The sequence below is a fragment of the Salvia miltiorrhiza genome, chromosome 1 (assembly GCF_028751815.1).
Source record: "Salvia miltiorrhiza cultivar Shanhuang (shh) chromosome 1, IMPLAD_Smil_shh, whole genome shotgun sequence".
Lineage (NCBI taxonomy): Eukaryota > Viridiplantae > Streptophyta > Magnoliopsida > Lamiales > Lamiaceae > Salvia > Salvia miltiorrhiza.
The window spans coordinates 62,155,576-62,176,207 of record NC_080387.1 but is presented as its reverse complement, the minus strand read 5'-3'; the positions used below and the strand labels follow the sequence as shown (position 1 = coordinate 62,176,207).

General features: G+C 32.5%; 3 protein-coding genes and 1 long non-coding RNA gene across 5 annotated transcripts in view; 2 read left to right on the top strand and 2 right to left on the bottom strand.

The window, feature by feature from the left end:
• The window catches only part of LOC131001622 (H/ACA ribonucleoprotein complex subunit 4), an 806,367-nt gene that overhangs the window by 101,403 nt on the left and 684,332 nt on the right, over positions 1-20,632 (top strand). The gene's annotated exons all lie outside the window — the stretch shown is intronic.
• LOC131002432 (uncharacterized) lies at positions 758-1,862 on the bottom strand. Its single transcript, XR_009094291.1, has 2 exons — positions 1,135-1,862; positions 758-1,035 (listed from the first exon to the last, which is right to left on the bottom strand). It is a non-coding gene; the product is annotated as an uncharacterized LOC131002432 (long non-coding RNA).
• On the bottom strand, positions 9,676-12,123 carry LOC131011208 (uncharacterized). Its single transcript, XM_057939000.1, has one exon. It carries the CDS (start codon positions 12,121-12,123, stop codon positions 9,676-9,678), a length of 2,448 nt encoding a protein of 815 aa, XP_057794983.1.
• Positions 13,787-15,656, top strand: LOC131002339 (protein EARLY RESPONSIVE TO DEHYDRATION 15-like). Its single transcript, XM_057928832.1, has 3 exons — positions 13,787-13,951; positions 14,554-14,922; positions 15,317-15,656. Exons 2-3 carry the CDS (start codon positions 14,583-14,585, stop codon positions 15,445-15,447), a joined length of 471 nt encoding a protein of 156 aa, XP_057784815.1. The 5' UTR covers positions 13,787-13,951; positions 14,554-14,582; the 3' UTR covers positions 15,448-15,656.

Below are 20,632 nucleotides of genomic sequence, written 5' to 3'. Positions count from 1 at the left end.
TTAATATTTTACTGAATTTGACTATTTTTCTCGAATTTTAGTATTTTACTGAATTATTGAATTTTAATATTTTGCGGAATTTAATTGCAGTTTAATATTACTGAATTTTACTGAATTTAGTATTATATTGCAGTTTAATTAAATTGGTTGGTATTGATTAAATTGTAGTTATTTGTACTGAAAAAAATTATGTCCCTTAATTGAAGGCTAATTAATCGATGGAATATAAATACAAAAAATTAACACAATCCATATTAGCACTCAAAACACACATAGGAACCAAAAAAACATCTATCCGACCGGAACATATATGTGTCCGGTCGAACACTTGTTTTTCCCGGTCGGACGCTTGTTTTTTTTTTTTTTTCCAATGTGTGTTTTGAGTGCTAATATCGATTGTGTTAATTTTTAATATTTATTTTCCATTGATTAATTAGCCTACGATTTACTTGTAAAACCTTCGATTTTAATTCAAAAATAAATAAATATTATTTTCTCTGTCAGTATTTCACATGTTCCAACACATATTTGACCGATTTCAATGTTTAAATTGATGAATTGATGTTTTTCTTACACTTTAACAACTTTTGTCATAGATGTGTAAGAACTTTTGCGGAAAACAATGCACATCCATCACATTCAAAGGGTATTTTCGGTTCTTCACTTATTTAGGGCATGTAGTGCTTTGCATGATAAGGGTGGGCATTTTTCAAATTATTCATAAGAGAAAGGGCACTTTAAATTTTGCCCCATAGTAATTTGTTAAATTCCCAATCTATAAAAAAATTAAAAATTGGAGGCTCGGATATGGAAATGTGCAAACAGGACATGACTGCAATATCACCGGTTGCATACAACATGCCATCCGGGCTGCCCTGCCAAGAAATGGGTCGGGCTTTTTAACACCCGAAACTATCGTCATAGCCCCTCTTCTTCACAAATCTCGCAGACGAAAATCGAATAATAATTATTACTATTATTATTATTTGCATCGTAATTGGATCAAGAAATCATAACATATCCAATGCCGATTTCCTGTCATACAATGAAAATGATTAAGCACGTTAATTTGCAATTTATAAAGTAAATAAGCAAAGAAATTGTAGTGATGGATTCGGATCTGGATCCGACTACCTTCATACGGGTCGAGATCCGGGTGGGCCCCGAGATGGCTGCAGAACCGGCGGTCGCATCTGCAGAGGTGGAAAAGATCACCAAAAAACAGATACCAACCGGGTCGCCCCGCCAAGATACGGGTCTGCCCGGATGGATTCCAGCAATGTGTGTAAAACGCGCAGAGACGACAGGTTTTGTTTGGTTGAAAATGGTGAGAAGGCTCAGCAGATCTGGAAGAGGCACAGACAGAGAGATGGAGACGCCGCCACGCCATGGCTGCAAACACCGGGTTTGCCCCGCCAAGATACGGGTCGGGTCATCTCAAAGCCGGTACCAACTTGGGGAAGCTGATCATCATCACAGCCTTCAGTAACTGGATCGAAGGTCGTAGGTTCAAATCCCAGGGTAAACGTTTGATGGATTGAAGGCTTCGCCTAGCCAAGAAAATTTCGGTTTCTCAGTTACACACACAATCAAGCACTGGGATCCGACCCAGATGACCGTGTGAGCAAAAACAAATAGGTGATCGTGGTTGTATTGGAAATCACAGGCGAGGAGAAACATTCGTTACCCTCTCTCTAGATGCCTCATTCCTGAGTTGGGATTTTCGACATTGTTGCCTCAAAACCTCAGATCTGAATCTCTGGCTTTCGCATGATTCATGAATGACTTTGACACGAGGGGTAACATGGTAATTGACTAAAGTATGCGAGTGGATGTTTACGTCATTGCAAAAGATTTTATTTCCGGACAAATTTTATCTGAATCTAATGGGGTGTATTCGTTGTGGATTTCCACAAACTTTAAAAAGTCCATGGAATTTAAATTCCATGGAATTCACGTAGATTCCAGACGACTTTCAAAGAATTCGTGGTTGGATTTCACCCCGATTTTCACTGATTTTCGAAGACTTTACGGGATAATTTTGGAATTGAATTCCATGAAACCAGCGCCCGCTAGAAGAGACCCAGCGCCCGCGGAGTTCCAGCACCCGCTGGAAACCCAGCAACCGCTGAGTTCCAGCGACCGCTGGGTTCCAGACATTGGTCTTTGAAAATGATTGCGGGTTATCACCTGAAAATGATTGTCCTGTTCCAGACAATGAAGTCTTTGTCCTTTCTATGCGTTTTTACAATTTAGTAGTCTTTTTATTATGGGATATTCTAATACGATGCCATCTATTTTAATCAAGCCAATTTTGTTTTTATCCTAGTTCTCTTCTGAGAGCATACTGTGTGCCACTATGCATGAGGATATGTCATTTGTTTGCAGCTGTGAAAGATGACGTAGCTAGTACCTTCTCACCAATGGTGTCTTGAATGATGGACATATGGCTGCTGATACCACTAATTATCTTTCCACTTGTTAAGTCAGTATCAAATGCTCCAATCTCTTGTCTTACCACTGAATGTAAACAAGTGAAATTCAGAACTCAATTCCCAGCGACCGCTGAATGTAAACAGCGTTGTTCATCAGAACTCAAATTCCCAGCGACCGCTGGAACCCAGCGACCGCGGGCGCTGGAACTCAGCGCTCGCTTAAAACTTCATGGATTTCAATTCTCGTGGTTCTTGGCCGGATTTCGTCGTGTGTATTTTTTGGATGAAATCCATGAAAGTCATTCCGGATTTTAAGTCAATGGAATAACGAATACACCTAGATTTGTATGGATTTTAAAAAGTCTTGAACGAATACACCCAAATTTATATGGACTTTTAAAAGTCTTGAACGAATACACCCAGATTTCTACAGACGTTTAAAAGTCTTGAACGAATACACCCAGACTTTTAAAATCCATAGAAATCCATCAAATTCCACAACGAATACACCCCCCATTTGATGTATAATCGTGTTTGTGTTTGTTGGGCAAACGGTAAAGAATTAATGTGTATTGTCAAAGATCTTGAGTTCGAGTTTTTTATGATGCGATTTTAAATTTTTTTATTTAATACTGTTAATTTATTAAAAAATAAAAATAAAAATTGATGTATAATTACACTGTAACAAAAAGTTCAATATCTAAACATTGACCGTATGAAGATAGTTATTCAATTAGCGCTCGTTTGGTTCAAGCCGAGGAATGAAAAGATAATGAAATTAAATAAAGGAGTGAAATGATAACAATAACCATTATTTATATTGAGTGTTTGGTTTAATAATGAAAATGAATTATTAGTAAGGAATTTTATTTTTTTTTCCTCTATTTTGAGGGGTAACAAATTGGGTGATTGAGTTACCCTCAAGTAAGGGTAATGGTTAACTCATTATCCAAAATTCCAAATTAAATAATAAGTAATAAATTCAACTAATTGAATCATTTTCCAACCTCTAAAAACACTCGATTCAACGTGGGCTTAGAAACAAACGTCTCAAAGCCAGTTTTCAATAATAGCACTAATAAAAAAGCGCTATCATAATTTAAGAAATAAGTTATGAACCACTTTTGCATGCTAAAAAAAGTATATTTAGAAAAAAATTACTACTTGAATTGTCACGTTCCTTCATTTGGTAACGCGGAAAGGGTTAATTAAACAGGATTAATTAAGGAGCTGGTGCCATTGAGTCTTTGACATTCTGAAATGATGGTGGTCGGCCCAGCCCAATATTATTTTGGACATCGTAAAGCATGGCCCAATCTGGACAGAGTTCGGGCCGGCTCAACTCTACGACTCTCTAGGGAGTATTAGATTGAGTTTTTGAATGATTACATGATTATAAGAAATACTATATTATTTATTTCGACACATGACATTATCTGGTGCATGTGGATACAACACCAATATATATGTATGATTCTATATCATCAACTACACTTATCCAGTCATTCGGGATTGGAGGATCTGTCAACAAGTGGAAGCTTATTATTCAAGCTTAGAGTAGTTGTCATTTTCAACTATGCAATTCTTGAGAAAAATAAATAAAACGATAGTTTATTTGCAAGCTTATATTTTTTGTTCACATTGAGTTTTTCTTGGAATTTTAATCACTTAATGTAGTATTAACACCGATTTATGGTCAACTGTAAACCCGCAAAATGCGGGTACCCGCGGGACAAAAATCGTCCAAAACTCCATCCTCACCCGACCCTCCTGCATGCTGCGGGTACCCGAATACCTGCAGCGGATACCCGCGGCGGGTATGAGGGTACCCTCACAGTCCCGTATTTTTTTTATTGTAATTTTGCGGGTATTTGGTCCCGCGGGAGGGTATTTTGTCCCGCAATAGGGTATTTTGTCCCACATTTCACAAAAAAATTTGAAAATATCCTTTCTATTTCATCGATTATCCATAAAACCTGTGACGAATAAATAATAAATAAACAGCTGACAAACAAGCACAACGATCAAAATTCAAGTTCAAACGCTAAATCAAAGATCAATCCAACAGTCTAATAAATACAAAGTCAATAATAAAGTAATAGTACTAGAGGTAGTTTCAAAATGAAATTAATAGTGTAGAAAGTCACGAAATAAAATTAGGGCTTGGAGTTTTGGGGAGTTAATTCCTAAATAAAATTATTTAATTTTAATTTTTTAATATTATTTGCGGGTATCCGCGCCCTCTACCCGCGATTTTTGAGGATATGATACCCGCACCCGACCTCCTCTTTAAATTTGCGGGTATCGGGTACCCGATACCCGCGCGGGTATCGGGACGGGTGAGGGTATACCCGATACCCGCAACTCGATTTTACAGCCCTACATATATTTATCTTATTACCTCATGCTTGTTGTTTAGGTCTTGTATGATCCTACTCTCTTTCTCTCTGTGTATATATAGTATGGATATCAAATGAGAATTATATTTTTAATAAAAACTAAGTGCTAATAATCATCATTGATCCATTTATAATTCAGTAGTTATAATTAATAATTTATTCCTAGTCTTTTTGCGAATTTCAGTTCACTCATGTGATAATTTCTCATAACCGATGTATATCTTGTTCATACCACTAATTAACTCATGTAATTAAGTATAGTGTATGAAATTGTAATTAAGTATATATATCTTGTACATATAAATCATTACTTTATGCAAAATATGAAGTTGTAAATTATTTCGAATTCATTTTCTAGATTAATTATGTCCACACAATCTAATTTAATTACGATTTAATTTGGTTCTTAAGTTTTATCTAAGAGCATCCGCAATGGGGTTACATGATAACTTACATGATAGCCTACTTTATGATGTGGGGACCACATGGTGTAAAGAGGCTGCATTGGGTTACATGATAGCTTACATGATATTTTTAGTTAAAATTCATTATATTCAAATTTTTCTTTTTTTTTCAAAGGTTTAAAGGGCTACATGATAGAACGTGTAGCCCTCGTGTAATGTTCTCCCGCAACGGTTACACGATAGCACATTTACACGATAGGGCTATCGTGTAACCATTGTGAGTGCTTTAATAAAGTGTACATATTTGTGAGACATGATTTAGTTGCAGCTTGACTAATTTAATGTTTTACAGTTACACTAAAGTACTACTTGGCTTAAGATTATTGAGTTTGCAAGGTGTTCGAGTTCAAACTCGTCTCAATTACTCAGCTTATATATTAATGACTAATCAGTCATTCGCTAATCAAACTTAGCTCATTTAGCAGATACATAAGTATGTCTGAATGGACGCTCATTAAACATATGATTACAAATTAATAGTGTTTTGGTTATGAAAAATGACGACCGATAAATAAACAGACTAATTTGTCGTAAACTCGTTTACAATATTTAAATGATGTAGAGATTGACTTGTTAAAATCTAGGGGTAATGGCGACGTCAATGTTCAGAATCGTGATCACGACGTTGAATCGTTTCACGGCTCTCTAAATTCAAATTTACAAAAATTAATATTTTAAACGATACTAATTTAAAATTTTGGAACATATTTTATGGTGTAATGTTTCACTACTAATTTAACTAAGTCGTCTAGTAAGAATATTTCTATTTAAGTCATATAAATAGTTTTAACTTCCACTTCAACATTTATTCGATGAAAATATTCTGAACATATTCAGTGCAAAAAAAAAAAAAAAACAACAATCTTTATATTTACACTATAATAAATATGGACATACATATTTTACAGTATAATTTTACACTCTTTAATAATCGTGTATAAAAAAAGTAGGTTAAGTGGGGTGGGAGGAATGGTGTATAATTTATATACAAAATTAAAAAATTCTATATTTAGGCGCTATTTCTCCTAAAATTAATAATTAATTATACGAAACACACATATATTTGAAAAACGGTTGGATAGGTCTGGTCCCTCTGGAGCTCGAGGCCTAGAGTTCGAGGTGGAGTTCTAATTAACAATTAATTGATCTAAAACTAATAATACTAAATATATAGATTAAAAAATGAAACCTAATTAATTAGCAATTATCGTTGCCGACATTAAATTAGTATACTGTTTAGGTAGTTTACCGACCGCCCCAAATCACATGTGCCTGACGCGGATTTTCATCGATAGCTCATCATCCGGTCCCACAACGACTCGTCACCAGTTAACAAATTTTCCTCCATTTTCAGCCGTCGATCACAGCTAATCACGATGACAATCGCGAGAATTTTTAACTAAGTGGGGCTCAGTTGTGCAATGCTTGTCCGATCTTATCTCGTAGTAACACCTTAGAGCATCCACAATGGTGGTGTCTTAGAGGGGTGTCTTAGGGGCCCCACCTAAGACACACCCCTCTCCAATGCATTGTGTCTTAGGTGGGTGCTTAAATCTCCATTTCCACAAAATTCACATTTCTACACTTTTATTTTTAAATTCCAAATTTCATTAAAATTTAAATTAAACATTGCAATAAAAATAAAAATTACATAATTTAAATATTAAAAAAATTACATAATTTAAATAATTAAGATTTTAAAAGAAAAAAAAAAAAAAAACAAAACAAAATTCCCCACCCCCACCGACTCCCCTTTTCTTCTTCTCTTTCCCCACCAACTCCCTTCTTTCCCCCTTCCCCTCCACCCCTATCTGCGTCTGTTTTCCAGCAAAACATTCAGCAAAAATTCACTCCAAGTCTTTCCTTCTCCAAAATTCCCAGGTTTTGTACTTTTTTTTTTAATCAAACCGTGCGCGTGTAGCGCACGATTTCGCCGAATTCCGCCAACGCCCCGTGTCTAGGCTTCGCCTCGGCCTCGGAACTGGCCGGGTCTCCAGCGCACCGGATCGACGCGAGCTTCGCCTCAAGCGCTGTGGATGCTCTTAGAGCATCTCCAATGCAAGTGTTTTAGAGGGGTGTCTTAGAAGTGGTCCCCACCTAAGATACACCCCTCTCCAATACATTGTGTCTTAGGTGGGTGCTTAGATCCTCATTTCCATAAAATTCACATTTCTACACTTTTATTTTTAAAATTCATATTTTATTAAAATTAAAATTTTACATTACAATAATTTAAAGACATAATTTAAATACAATAAAAAAAATAAAAATTACAATAATTTTTTAGGGCTCAATCGGACCAAAACGAGACCAAATGTGCTCCTTCAAGTCCAAAGTGAGGCGAGCATGCATCTCCGCGTCTCGCATGGATGCTTGTCGTGCAACAAATGCACGAAAATCCGGTTGAGAATTTTTTGATGTGGAGATGATTTTTAGATAATGAAATGAATGGAATTAAGTTGTGATATATATAGATAAAGGGGAAAAAAAATAAAAAATCGGTGATGATGACAGCTGGCCCCAACGGTAAATTTAAAATATATATATATAAATATATTTGAAACGGTCATTAAAAAAAACGAATTTCGATATTTTTTTTTTATTGGGCGCGTCCTCCGGACGCACCATATATAATCGTCGTTCGCCCCGTTGCTTAGCCAAGACACGGCCTCGCATCCCGCTGCGTCTCCAGTGCGGCGGCCAAGTCTTCGACCCGGATCGAGGCTGCCTTCGATCCGTGCGCTGCGGATGCTCTTATATTCGCTCACTTCAACAATCTTCCTCGCTCTAGTACTATATTAGTACCCGTAATTACCCAATTATTTAATACTACTCCTGGTATTACTCCTTTCCTTCCTAATTGTATATTTGATGAATAGAGAAAGATATTCACAATTTCAAAAAATTATGATAATTAATGAATTTATTAAGGCAATATATATAAATATGTGTAAATTTTAAAGATGATAAACAGTAAAATTATATTCCCTCCGTTCATGAAAGAACTTCTTATCTTTTTTTTTTGGGACGTCCACAAAAAAGCTTCCTACTTATTTTTGGACTACATCTCACCACTTATAATTACTTACTTTTCATTTTTCACATTTCTCAATATTAATTATAACACATTTTCACCACTCTCAATACACTCAATAACTTTTTATGCACTTTCAATACACTCAATAACATTTTTCTTAAAACTTGTGTCACTCTCTCATATATATGAAGTTCTTTCGTGGACGGAGGGAGTATAAAATTAGAAATAATAGAAAGATCTTTTATAAATGAATAAACTACTAGTATTATTTTTAAAAGAGTGACCGACCAGAATAGAAATCTAAATTCCCCATTCACCACTCGGACAAAAAAAGAGAAGAAAAAAAAATGGATAACGTAAATACTTCCTATACAACTTCTCTCGTTTTTTGTAGGATTACATATTTTTTCTCTTGCTATATCTCGCTATATAATTATGAAGTCCCATTATGTTTTAATTTCCTATGATCATATTGAATAAAAAGTACATAATATCTCCAAGCACACGACAACCATCAATTAATCAAACGGATGTTGGAAAGCTATATCTCACCGAACTTATGGATATTGTATGATTATATTTGCAATAATATTTAAAACACCCCCGCCCCCAAAAAAAATAAAATAAAAAAAATCAATATATATTGTTACTAATAAATCAAACTTGATATATTCTTATAATCTATTCTTAAATCACACTTATTAATAATTACGAGATGCCATAAGATATATAGGTATTAGAAAGAAATCAAGAGTAAGCGCGCTTCAAGGTATTTTTGAGGAAATGAAGAAAGATTGTTGCATTAGTACGTCAACAATATGTTGTTGTCATTGTTATTTTAAAGTTATAAATGACACTTGAAGTTAACACTGCAATAAACTTGTGGCATGCCGTAGGTTGTTGGGAGTGCAAAGATCGATGGAACATATATATAGCTCTTGTGGCAGATTTGGAAAGAGAGAGAAGTCCGAAGAATTAGGATTGATATCGATGGAAGTAGAGAATGGTGGTGATACCAAAGTTGCATGGTGGGTTTATTTTAGATGGACGTACAGTAGAAGCTGGTAGTCACCGGATGCTCGGCTCAAATTATTCACAAATGCATCGACTTGTGTACTGTCACCAATATTTCATACTATTATGTTATGTCATCTCAGTAGAGATGTTGATTTGCTTTAGCTCCATCCTGTCGATCATACTCTTTTAAATCACATTATTCATCTTTCTTTTTCCAACAAAATGTACGAGCTCAGGGGCGGATCCAGGATTTAATAATGGGGTGGGCTGAAGAATAAATATTTCGACACATTAAATTTTATACTACCAAAATATTTCGATGTTCACATAAGTTGTGCCCTGCGAGATTTCAATACATAAAATTCATCAATAACTGAGTCTATATCTATATGTTTAACAAAATCTCTCTCAATATAAAGCATTAATGAATCTTCAAGTAAATCATCCCCCATCTTGTTACGAAGTGCCGTCTTCACATGTTTCATTGCAGAAAATGCCCGTTCAGTTGTAGCAGTAGAAACAGGCAGCGTCAAAATGAGATGAATCAATCTAGTTAACATAACATAGACCTTCGACCTTTCGCTCTTAGCAAGTAGTTGACTCAACTCAACAAGTGTAGAAACTTGAAACTCTTGCATCACTATCACATCGTGCTTATAATGTCTCAACTCATATTCTAATGAAACAATATCTTGATCAGTGAAATCTTCAGGATAGAATTTCCTTGCAAGCTTGCAAATATTATCACTGTCGAATGATTCAAAAGAATTTTTAGGATCTAAGGCCACACTGAGAGAAAGCAATTCAACTGACACATCATTAAACCTTGTATTCAACTCCATCAAGATGTAATCTATTGCTCCATTGAAAACATCAAAATGATAATGATGTTCAATTGTAGTTTGCCCACGAGAACGACCAACCTTGTATGGAGATCCCAAATCGGGGACATCAATATCATTCTTCAAGCAAAAGACCTTAACTTCTTCGAAAAATTCTTCCCAACCACTTTCTCTCAATTCTTGAAGAATAGTTTTAGTAGTAGAGACAAAAGCAATAGCAGCCAAAATATCTTGAACTTTTCTTTGAAGAATCTGACAAAGAGAATCAGTAACTCGCATAATCCTATGCATTAGGTGTAATGTGAATACAAATTCAAAGCTTGCCATATTTTTGTAAACTCCTTGAACTTCGGCCTTAGATCTTCCATTTTGAGAATGTTCAATGAGACATTCAAACACCTTACAAGTTGCAGGATACATACCTATCAAACTCCTCACGGAGTTATAGTGTGAACTCCAACGAGTAGCTCCAGCTCGCTGCAAATTACCAATTTGATTGGCACCACTTCCAGAAACAAGCTCTTCTGCAGCCAATAAACTCTGAATTTCATTTCTTTGAGCAGCGTGTAGTTGAGAGACACGCTTTGGTGAAGAAGTTATAATGTTAACAACATTATCTAAGTGAGAAATGAACTCCCAAACAACACCAATATCTTTAGCTGCAGAAACTATTGCCAATTGCAGTCGATGCGCAAAACAATGGATATAATAGGCATATGGGCAATCTCTAAGAAATAAAGCCTGAAGTCCATTCCATGAACCACGCATATTACTAGCACCATCATATCCCTGACCTCTCATTTTCTCAACATGTAGATCATGATGAGAAATAACACGACATATCTCTTTTTTCAAAGTTAATGAAGTGGTGTCACTAACACTTTTAATTGCAAAAAAGCGTTCAGTTAAAATTCCATGATCATTGACAAACCTCAAGATAATGGCCATTTGCTCTTGCTTGGAGATATCTTGTGCTTCATCAACAAGAATACAAAAATATTTATCTCCAACTTCTTCACGAATCATTTGACGTACTCTGTTGGCCATAATATTCAAAAGCTCTTTTTGAATTTCTGGAGCAATATATTGGGCATTTTTCGGAGCATTATCAAGAACAACTTCATTTACCTCCTTATTCATATTTGCAAAAGCCTTCACCAATTCAATAAAATTCCCACGATTCGATGAAGATGAAGACTCATCATGACCTCTAAAAGCACAACCTTGAAGTGCAAGCCATCGGAGGCTTGTGATCGAGGTCTTCAAGCGCAGTCGATTCCTCTCCTTCTCAATAATCGTTTGAGAATGCATCACTTTGTCTATATGCCCAACTGGTCTCATCAAATCTTCTGCACGTCTTAAGCACATAGTATGTGGTGATGTAGCTGCAGAACCAACATGAGTAAGGAATGCACAATTTTTTCCTTGATTTATTCTTTTCCAATTGTCAAATCCTTCCTTGACTAATGCAGAAGAGCCAGGCAGATTAACTTCACTGATGAAAAGAAAGCAATAGAAACAATATGCCTTATTTGTGGAAAGCGAATACTCCAGCCAATGAAACTTATCAAACCATCTCTTCTGAAAGCTACGATTTTGAGTGCCAAACTTTGTAACAGGATACGCTTCCATTTTCGGTTGATAAGGCCCAGCTTTTAGATATGCACGTCTTATATCATCTCGTGCATTAACAGAATATTCACACAATTGTTTCCTTTTACCCGGATCACGCTCAATACATGTAACTGAATTTTGCTCCATAGGAGGTGATTCAAGTGAATGAGATTGATTAGTTTGATTTCCAGCGGCCATGGTTGAATTTGAAGGTTCCAAGCTATCTCCATTGTCTTGAGTATCTTGACGATCACGTTTCTTAAAGAAAGATGATATAAGTCCTTTTCCTTTCTTTGCAATATGTTGATGCTCCATTTAAATTATTGAAGAACTGCAAGATATAAAAAAAACATTAAGAATTTCATTACATTTATTTTTATATATTTAAAATATTAATTGCAATTTACAGGTGAGTTTCAAATAAAAGATAAGAAATTCTTCTACCTCTATTTCAAGTTTCAATTTCATCAGTAAAATTCAACAAAAATAAACTTAATTTTAATATGAATTCTAATTTAGGGTTCTTGAATTTACATACCTTGAATAATATGAGACGAGAATAAGTAAATAAATTGGAAGTTCAATTCTCCACAGCCACAATAGGAGAAATTATTGCTTTGCAATTGCTAGGAGAGAGAGACGTTATTTTCTGATTTTTTTCTACTGTGTGCGTCACTTTTGAGTCTTTGACATAGGTTAGAATGTTTTTATGTTTTCTTTAGATAGTTGGGCTGGGCTATGGGTAATCTATGAGGTGGGCTTGGTATTATATATTATATATATATATAGAAAAAATTTGGGCTTTGCACTGGGCTGGAGCCCAGTGCAGCCATAGCATACATCCGCCCCTGTACGAGCTTCATTCATAAAATTTTCATTTACCTCCCAAATAAAAGCTATATATATATATATATATATATATATATATATATAATCGAAATGAATTATATACATTTATGTATATAGCATGAGCTTTAAATGAACTCTCATTTAAAATAAGAATAGAGAATTATTTTCAATCCTTTATTATATATGAACATATATATATGGTTGATGGAAATTTCATTTTATCGAGTGTTCTCATGATAAATGCACCAAACACCAATAATTTTATATGTCCAATGTAGTGTTCTCATGATAAATGCACCAAACACCTATATATATATATATATATATATATATATATAGAGAGAGAGAGAGAGAGAGAGAGAGAGAGAGACACACACACACACACACATACACGATTTATACTATGTACTCCTTTCGCCCCTTCATGTTTCTTTTCGGCACGATTATTTAAGAAAATGTTAATTAGGTTATTAAGTGGTGTAGTATAAAATTGAAAACGTGATATGGGTCCCAAAGATTCTCGCTTTTTTAGACTAATTTTTTCCATAAAATGAAACAAGATATTTGAAGTGGAACAATCTGAAAAGGAAAACAAGATACTTGAAATGGGACGACGAGAGTATTTATCTTTGATCATATAATTTTTCAATTTCCTTCTTCCTATTTAGTTTTTATTCTTGAAAATATGTATTTCTATTTATTTTATATACTAAATTATCAATAAGCCATTGTGTAAGTAGAAAAGAACGATATCATATGTATATTGTAATTTTTCTATAAACACTATATCAATTTATAATCTCATTTAACATATTTAATTTTTAAAATTTAATTATATGTATCTTCACTTTTTTTATCAATATATTATCTAGCTTAGGTACGGAGAATTGTTCTAATTATTAATGTAAACATCAAATTCGAATCAATAAAGAATAACCGACAAAAGAGAAATGGATTTATAAGTAAGCATCAAACAAGGTCGTTTATTCTCTAAAAAAAAAAAAAACAAGGTCGTTTAGAGTTTTAAAAAAAAAAAAGAAAAAAAGAAAAAGGGAAATCAAAGAGGAGCTGGATTTCCTCAACAAGCCTTTAAATAGTGATTCTCTTCTGGAAGGTCAATTAGTGAGTAGGTTCGGTCAAATCCCAAATCGGAGGCTCGTGACCAAAGCTCTAGGCTCGGATAATTCAACTCTATATGTACCCCCACTTTCACGAGCAACAGCCAACAAGGCATAGCTCTTTACGTGTAAACTGCAAATTGGCTTAAAAGTGAACGAGAAAGTTTTCCTGCAAGGTACTGTTTGTGGACTCAGTCTTCGCGAAATTATTTTTTCATTTTCTGTGGAATTAAATCTGGAACTTATCGATGAACTGATGATGTATGGAATTTGATTTGAGGTCTGAAGATAAGTTTAGAGAATTTTGAACAAATTTTTGGGGAAAAATGAGATGCGGAAATGTGGATTTTGGTGACTATGAAGCAGCACAACTGCGTTGATCTTCGGCTTATTATCCACGGTTTTATTAAATGAAATGAAAATTAAAAAGTATTTTCTCTAATTCCTTGTTTGTTAATTTTTCCGGTGCGTCATTGTTCCTGCGAAATCAGTTCCGAAGTAGTTTTCAATGATGAAAATGAAGGATAGTTGGTTTCGCTCGCTGACTTTGGTGATATTTCCCCTAAATAAATAAATCCAACTCTGTTTAAGAAAACCAAAGCGGTTCTGATTATTAATACGTCGAGTCAGCTTCAATTATCTGGTAAACAATTGCCGCGCATTATTTAATCTTTAAAGATACGATCAGTAGGATTGAATTTCTCAGACAATGAATCGCGCATAATTGTACATTGATAATTTGTTGAAGATAAACTAATTATGTTTCTTTGCACCGCAGGTGAAATCTGATTTGATAGCAATCCGATCATGACTCTTGTCTCCGGCAGAAGGTCATCGCTGAATCCGGACGCGCCGCTATTTGTTCCGGCGGCCATGAGGGAGGTGGAGGATTTCTCGCCTGAATGGTGGGATCTCGTGACCACCTCCACCTGGTTCAAGGACTACTGGCTCAGCCAGCATCCGGGAGAAGATATTTTTGGCGCAGTGGGAGGTAGTTCTGATGCCAACAATGTTGTGGGAATGTTGCCTGACAGCATAGATTTTGATGTGGATGCTGACATCTTGAATATGGAGGCTGAGTTTAGAGAGGCTCTTCAGTTATTTGATGCTGAATATGGGTCTCAGGCAACAAGAGTAGTAGAAAATGGTATATATTCTTACCATTTGGTTATGTTTTTCTAAAAGTTTGTAATCTTTTTATCACTTGAATTCCATTGTCTAACTGGTTTGTCTGCATCATTTTCTACTCAATTACCCATCATTGTCAACTACTAGTATTTACTTTGTTTTAGTCATGTCAAAGGCTGAATGTAGCACCTTCAACTTTACAGGAAGCTAAATGCATTGAGCATTTGTCAGATCCATTTGGTGAAAAGAAACCAAACTGGTGATGAGAATTCTTGATTTTTGCTTTGAGCATTTGTCGAATCCATTTGAGATTTCCATTGTATGCACGCGGGTGTCGACAATTCTTCATTTCTGCTAATCTAGCCCCATATTCTTGCTCCAGTTTTGACATATGTAACGATCATTGCTTGCAGGATTCAAGAACCGCGATGCAGCAGTGTCCAACATGGCCAAGCAGAGGAGTTTGAATTCGCGAAGGGAGGCAATTAACTACTGGGAGAGGCAGGGGAAGCACAGCCCTCGTTTCATCCAGCAGCCACGTTGAAGGTTTAGTGATGATGATCAGAGTTTGTTGAATCAACCTCCGGTTTGAGTTTGTTGTAAGTTTATGTACTTGGCAAGGTTGGTAAACTCTTTGTATTTTAGCCTTGTTCATAGTGTGACGTCCCTTGTTTAGTTTCTAGTATAAGTGCTTTTAGATTATGTTGCAGTACTCGTCTCAAATCAATCTAAGAAAAGCTTATTTTAGTTGAATTATTTGCTAATGCATTATGAAAGAGGCCATTTTAGGTAATTTTGGGATCACAAATGAAATTATGAAAACTTGAGTGAGAGATAGAGAGAGCACGTGGATAATTTTATTTTCCCATTTTTGTATTTTCAATCTATAAAGTTATTGCAGTATCTATACGACTATATGAATATTCCAACCCCAGTAGGCAGTAGATACCGCCAAACTATAAATAGAACCGTAGCAATTCTTTACTTGGTATATACAAAGAGAGGTTCAAATAAAAATTTATACTTTCGCTTAAAGAAGTAATAATGTGTGTGCATATATATATTAATGAAGTATTACAAAAATTAAGGATTAATTGTAGTTTATGGCCCGAACTTTGGAGTCATTTGTAAATAAGGTCCGAACTTTATAAAACATAAAAAAAATAACCTAAATTTTGAAATCATTTTCAAAATGGCCTAAACTTTGAAAAATACAAAAAAATAGCCTGAACTGTGAAATCATTTGTAAAAATGGCCTGAACTTTGGAGTCATCTGTAAAAATGACATTAACTTTAAAAAATACAAAAAAATGGCATGAAATTAGAAATCATTTGTAAAAACAGCACGAACATTATTAATACAAAAAATGACTCAATTTTTATCAAATGTGTAAAAATGGCATGAGCTTACAGTTTTGGAATCAAATTATAACAACGTGGAAAGTCCGACATTGACGTGAAAATTATATGAAAATTATAAATTCACTTGGAATATTTATAATAAAGTATGATAATTAATTCTCTTATCATAAAAATTTTAATTTCGTACAAATAATTTTTCTCTCGTAAAATATTATTGACAACACGAATTTTTTAAACTTCGAGTACATAAAATTCATATTACGCACAAACATAGAATTTTCACATACTTTTCAGGTCATTTTAGATTTTGTATTTATGAAAGATTGAGCCATTTTAGATTTTTTTTAAAATTCAAGTCATTTTTACAAATCTTCATAATTCAAATTATTTTTTGTATTTTTTTTAAGTTCAGATCATTTTTACTAATTTTCAAAATTCAAATTATTTTTGTATTTTTTTAAATTCGTGTTATTTTTGCAAATGACTTTAAAGTTTGGCTATTTCAAAGTTCATGTCATTTTCTGTAATTTTTAAAGTTCATGTCATTTTTACAAATGACTTTAAAGTTCAGACCTTTTTTACAAATGACTACAAAGTTCATGCCATTTTTCTGTATTTTTAAAGTTCGGGTCATTTTTACAAATGAATTCAAAGTTCAGGCTATTTTTTTATATTTTTTAAAGTTCATGCCATATTTACAAATGGCTCAAAAATTCGGGCCATAAGTAATAAACTTTTTTGGTCTACACTCCACAACTTACTAAAAGTAAAAAATAATTAGTCATTTTTGCATATGATATAATCTATTCTATATATTAATGGCGCATGACCGTTTGTATTTATGTCAAACTAGTGTACCTCCAGTAATATTGAGTTGGATATTTGATTACAACAAATTTATGATAAAGTGAAGAAAATCGAGCTAAGAGCTAAGAACAAAAAAATTAAGTGTGCAAAAAATATGAAAAAGAAGATAGCACTTGTTTATTTGATTTCCTCTTATGAAGGACTTATCTACATTTAATCTTAGTAATTTTATACCAAATTTATTATTTGCAAAGTGATCTAATATTTTAATATAACTTGAGTAATTCATATAAAAAATATAACAAGTGTCTATATATAGGTATAATATCACTTATATAGGGAGTTTATATAATTATACAAATTAAATCAGATTTATCATATAAAATAAGTTGTCTATGAATTCGCTGTGTAAATTATGAATTTGCTATGAAAATGTTTAATTAAACTCAACCTATGAGATTCAAACTCTAGACCAAAAATTTATTCAGTGAAGCTATAATTCCATCAAAGATTTTCACAATTTAAGGGATAAAAATAGTTGTTATTAAGCATATTGGTCATTGACAAACCATATCTCAACACATTATTTTTAAAATATTAATAGACATGTAAAGATATCCAAACTTAATTTAATACTTATAAAAGATAATTGTACGAATACAAAAAAAATACATACATTAATAGAAAATAAAAAAAGTTATCATATCTAAAAAGCAACAATAATTTTGAACAAATTCAAACATGTATGATTTTATCTTATAATTTTTTATTCAATAAAAGTAAGATATTTAATCATGAATTCAATTTTCACCCATTTGATGATGAAATAAATATTGAAAATTAAAATCAAAATTACGAAAATAATAATAATTGAAACCATGTCTTTTTTTTAAAAAATGCTATAAATGATTTACACATAATCATCTTTATTTCATTAGTAACTATTTTACCAATAAAGTACATGACTTATTCATTTCAATTTTATTTTTTTTATAATTTTCATATTAAATTAAAGATCTTGTCATGATCTTTAATTTAACATCCATGTTGAATATTTTTCCATGAATCAAAGTTGAAGGTATTTAAGAGAGAGAGAGAGAGAGAGAGAGAGAGAGAGAGAGAGAGAAGAAAAAATAGAGAGAAAATTTAGTGAAAAAAAGTGAACATTAATTTTTTTCCCATATATTATATAGATAAGATTTGTACTATTTGTTGAATAAGAATTGCTTTAAATACTTGTGTATAATATGTAGTTGTACTTCAAATATTGTAGTTAATACCGTGTTTGTTCCTATATAGTATAATTAAGTATTTATTATTTAATTAATTCAATAAAAGATGATTTAATATTCAATTAGTTGATTATTTAATATTCAATTAGTTCAATTTATTTAAAGATATAACAATTGGCTGCACTTTTTGTTTAGGATATTCACTGCACTTTCAAAGTTCAATTATTTCATATTGTTCTTAATTGCAATTATTTAATGTTTTTCTTTTGGTTGGAAGAGTCAATTAAAAATATTTTGAGTATTAAATTTACTTGTTTGTTTGGAAGTTGCGATTATGTAGGAGCATAGGAGATTAGCATACAACGTTAATTCTCACATTGATTTATAATTTTTCACTCAAATTTTAATTATATCCTTGCAATTGAATTAAATTACATTTACATCTCTTTTTATATATATAAAAATTCATTGGTTAATTTTGCCAAATCAACTTTAAACTCGTTAATTTTTGTTGGTTTTGTAACTATATCTTCTTTATAATAGGAAAAATCAAATTTGCCAATGTTAATCAGATTTGTAATTACACATCAATTTTTCATTAGACTTCAATAATTTAAAATCTAAATAAAATGATACAATTTGAACATCGCATCAATTTTTGTCATTCTATTAAGATATAAAATATAATATACAGTTTACGTAAAGCAAATCAATTTTTGTAAGTGTATTCTATCAATGATAAGCGTATCAAAATTTAAAATATACACAATACATAAAGTAAATCAATTAAGATTATGATTATTCTATAAAATTAAACTACGTATAGATTTTGAATCAATAATTATTATGTATAGTTTAAATCCAAATAGTGGTAATTATTGCTATGTTGGTGACAACAATAATTTAAACGAATTTGGATCATTATTAAGACCGATTACTAATTAATATAGTAATTTATATTAATAAATTTGACCGAGTTTGGATAATTTGTGATATTAGATATGGAGTGTAAGTTTAGGACCGCCACGAATACTAAAATCATCTTTAAATTGTTTTGGATACATACAACTACATATAAGCTCTAAATGGGTGCAACCGTTGAAAAATCAATAAGCCTATGTGTAATTTTTATAATTTTTAATGTTCTCTTTTATAAATTTATTATAAACAAGTATTCGCACAACGTGCAATGCACGATAAACATTTTTATATTTTTATATTTATATAAAAAATTGATACCAAATCAATTATCATGTTTATAAATATAATAAAAAAATAATTTTAATTGAATATATTTGAACATAATAATGAAAAAATAAAAAAATTTGATATTATAAATGGCAAAAAAAAGTTGAAAATAAAATAAAAAATAAAAAATAAATCTTCATTTCTAGACATGACGACATGCTTACATGATTTTTTATATTTGTTAATTTTTTTGTTATTTAAATTATTATTTATTTTGTAAGGTTCAATGTGTATTGAGACAGACAACCATTATCGCAACAATTTATAATAAAATTTTGATTATAAATTATCAAATTAGTTCAAATTATTAATGAAAATTTTAATTATTACTCCATTCGTGTCTCATTGATAATGACTCATAACTATTCGACAAGGTTATTAATAAGAGAGTGATTACATAATAAAAGTGATAGATAGTGGTGGAACCAACAATTTTTTGTGAGAGAATGATATTTCCTTTTTTTGGAACATGCCATTATCAACGAGATAGACGAAAAAAAAAGTGAACCATTATCAATGACACGAAGGAAGTATTAATTAAGTTGTTATAAATTTGTTTGCTAGTGAGCTAACAATATGAATCACTCTATCTGTCCCCTAAATAATCTCATAAGAGGGAGAAACATGAGTTTTAAGACGAAAAATGAAAATGCAAAAGCTAAAGGTAAATAAAGCATTATTAGTGGTGGAATATAGTTCAAAACTTTTTTTTTTTTGGGAAATAGACAAAAAATGAAAGTTGTGATGTTATCTCAAACTCCATAAGTGATGATATGTATAACTCAATTATGGTATTTCAAGTTCCAAATGACATAATGTTAATAAGTCATAGATTGTCTATCAAGCTTCATAAGAGATGATGCTCAAAATATAGTTATGATATTTCAAACTACAGATAAAATGATGCTCACAAGTTAGTTATGATATTTCCATATACATATGATGCTTAAAATGAAGTTATGGCATTTAAAGTTTCAAATAAGATGATGCTCAAAAGTCAATTACGATCGTTCAAGTTCCATACGAGATTATGTTTTAACAGTCAATTTTAATCTTACAAACTTCAGATGATACGATTTT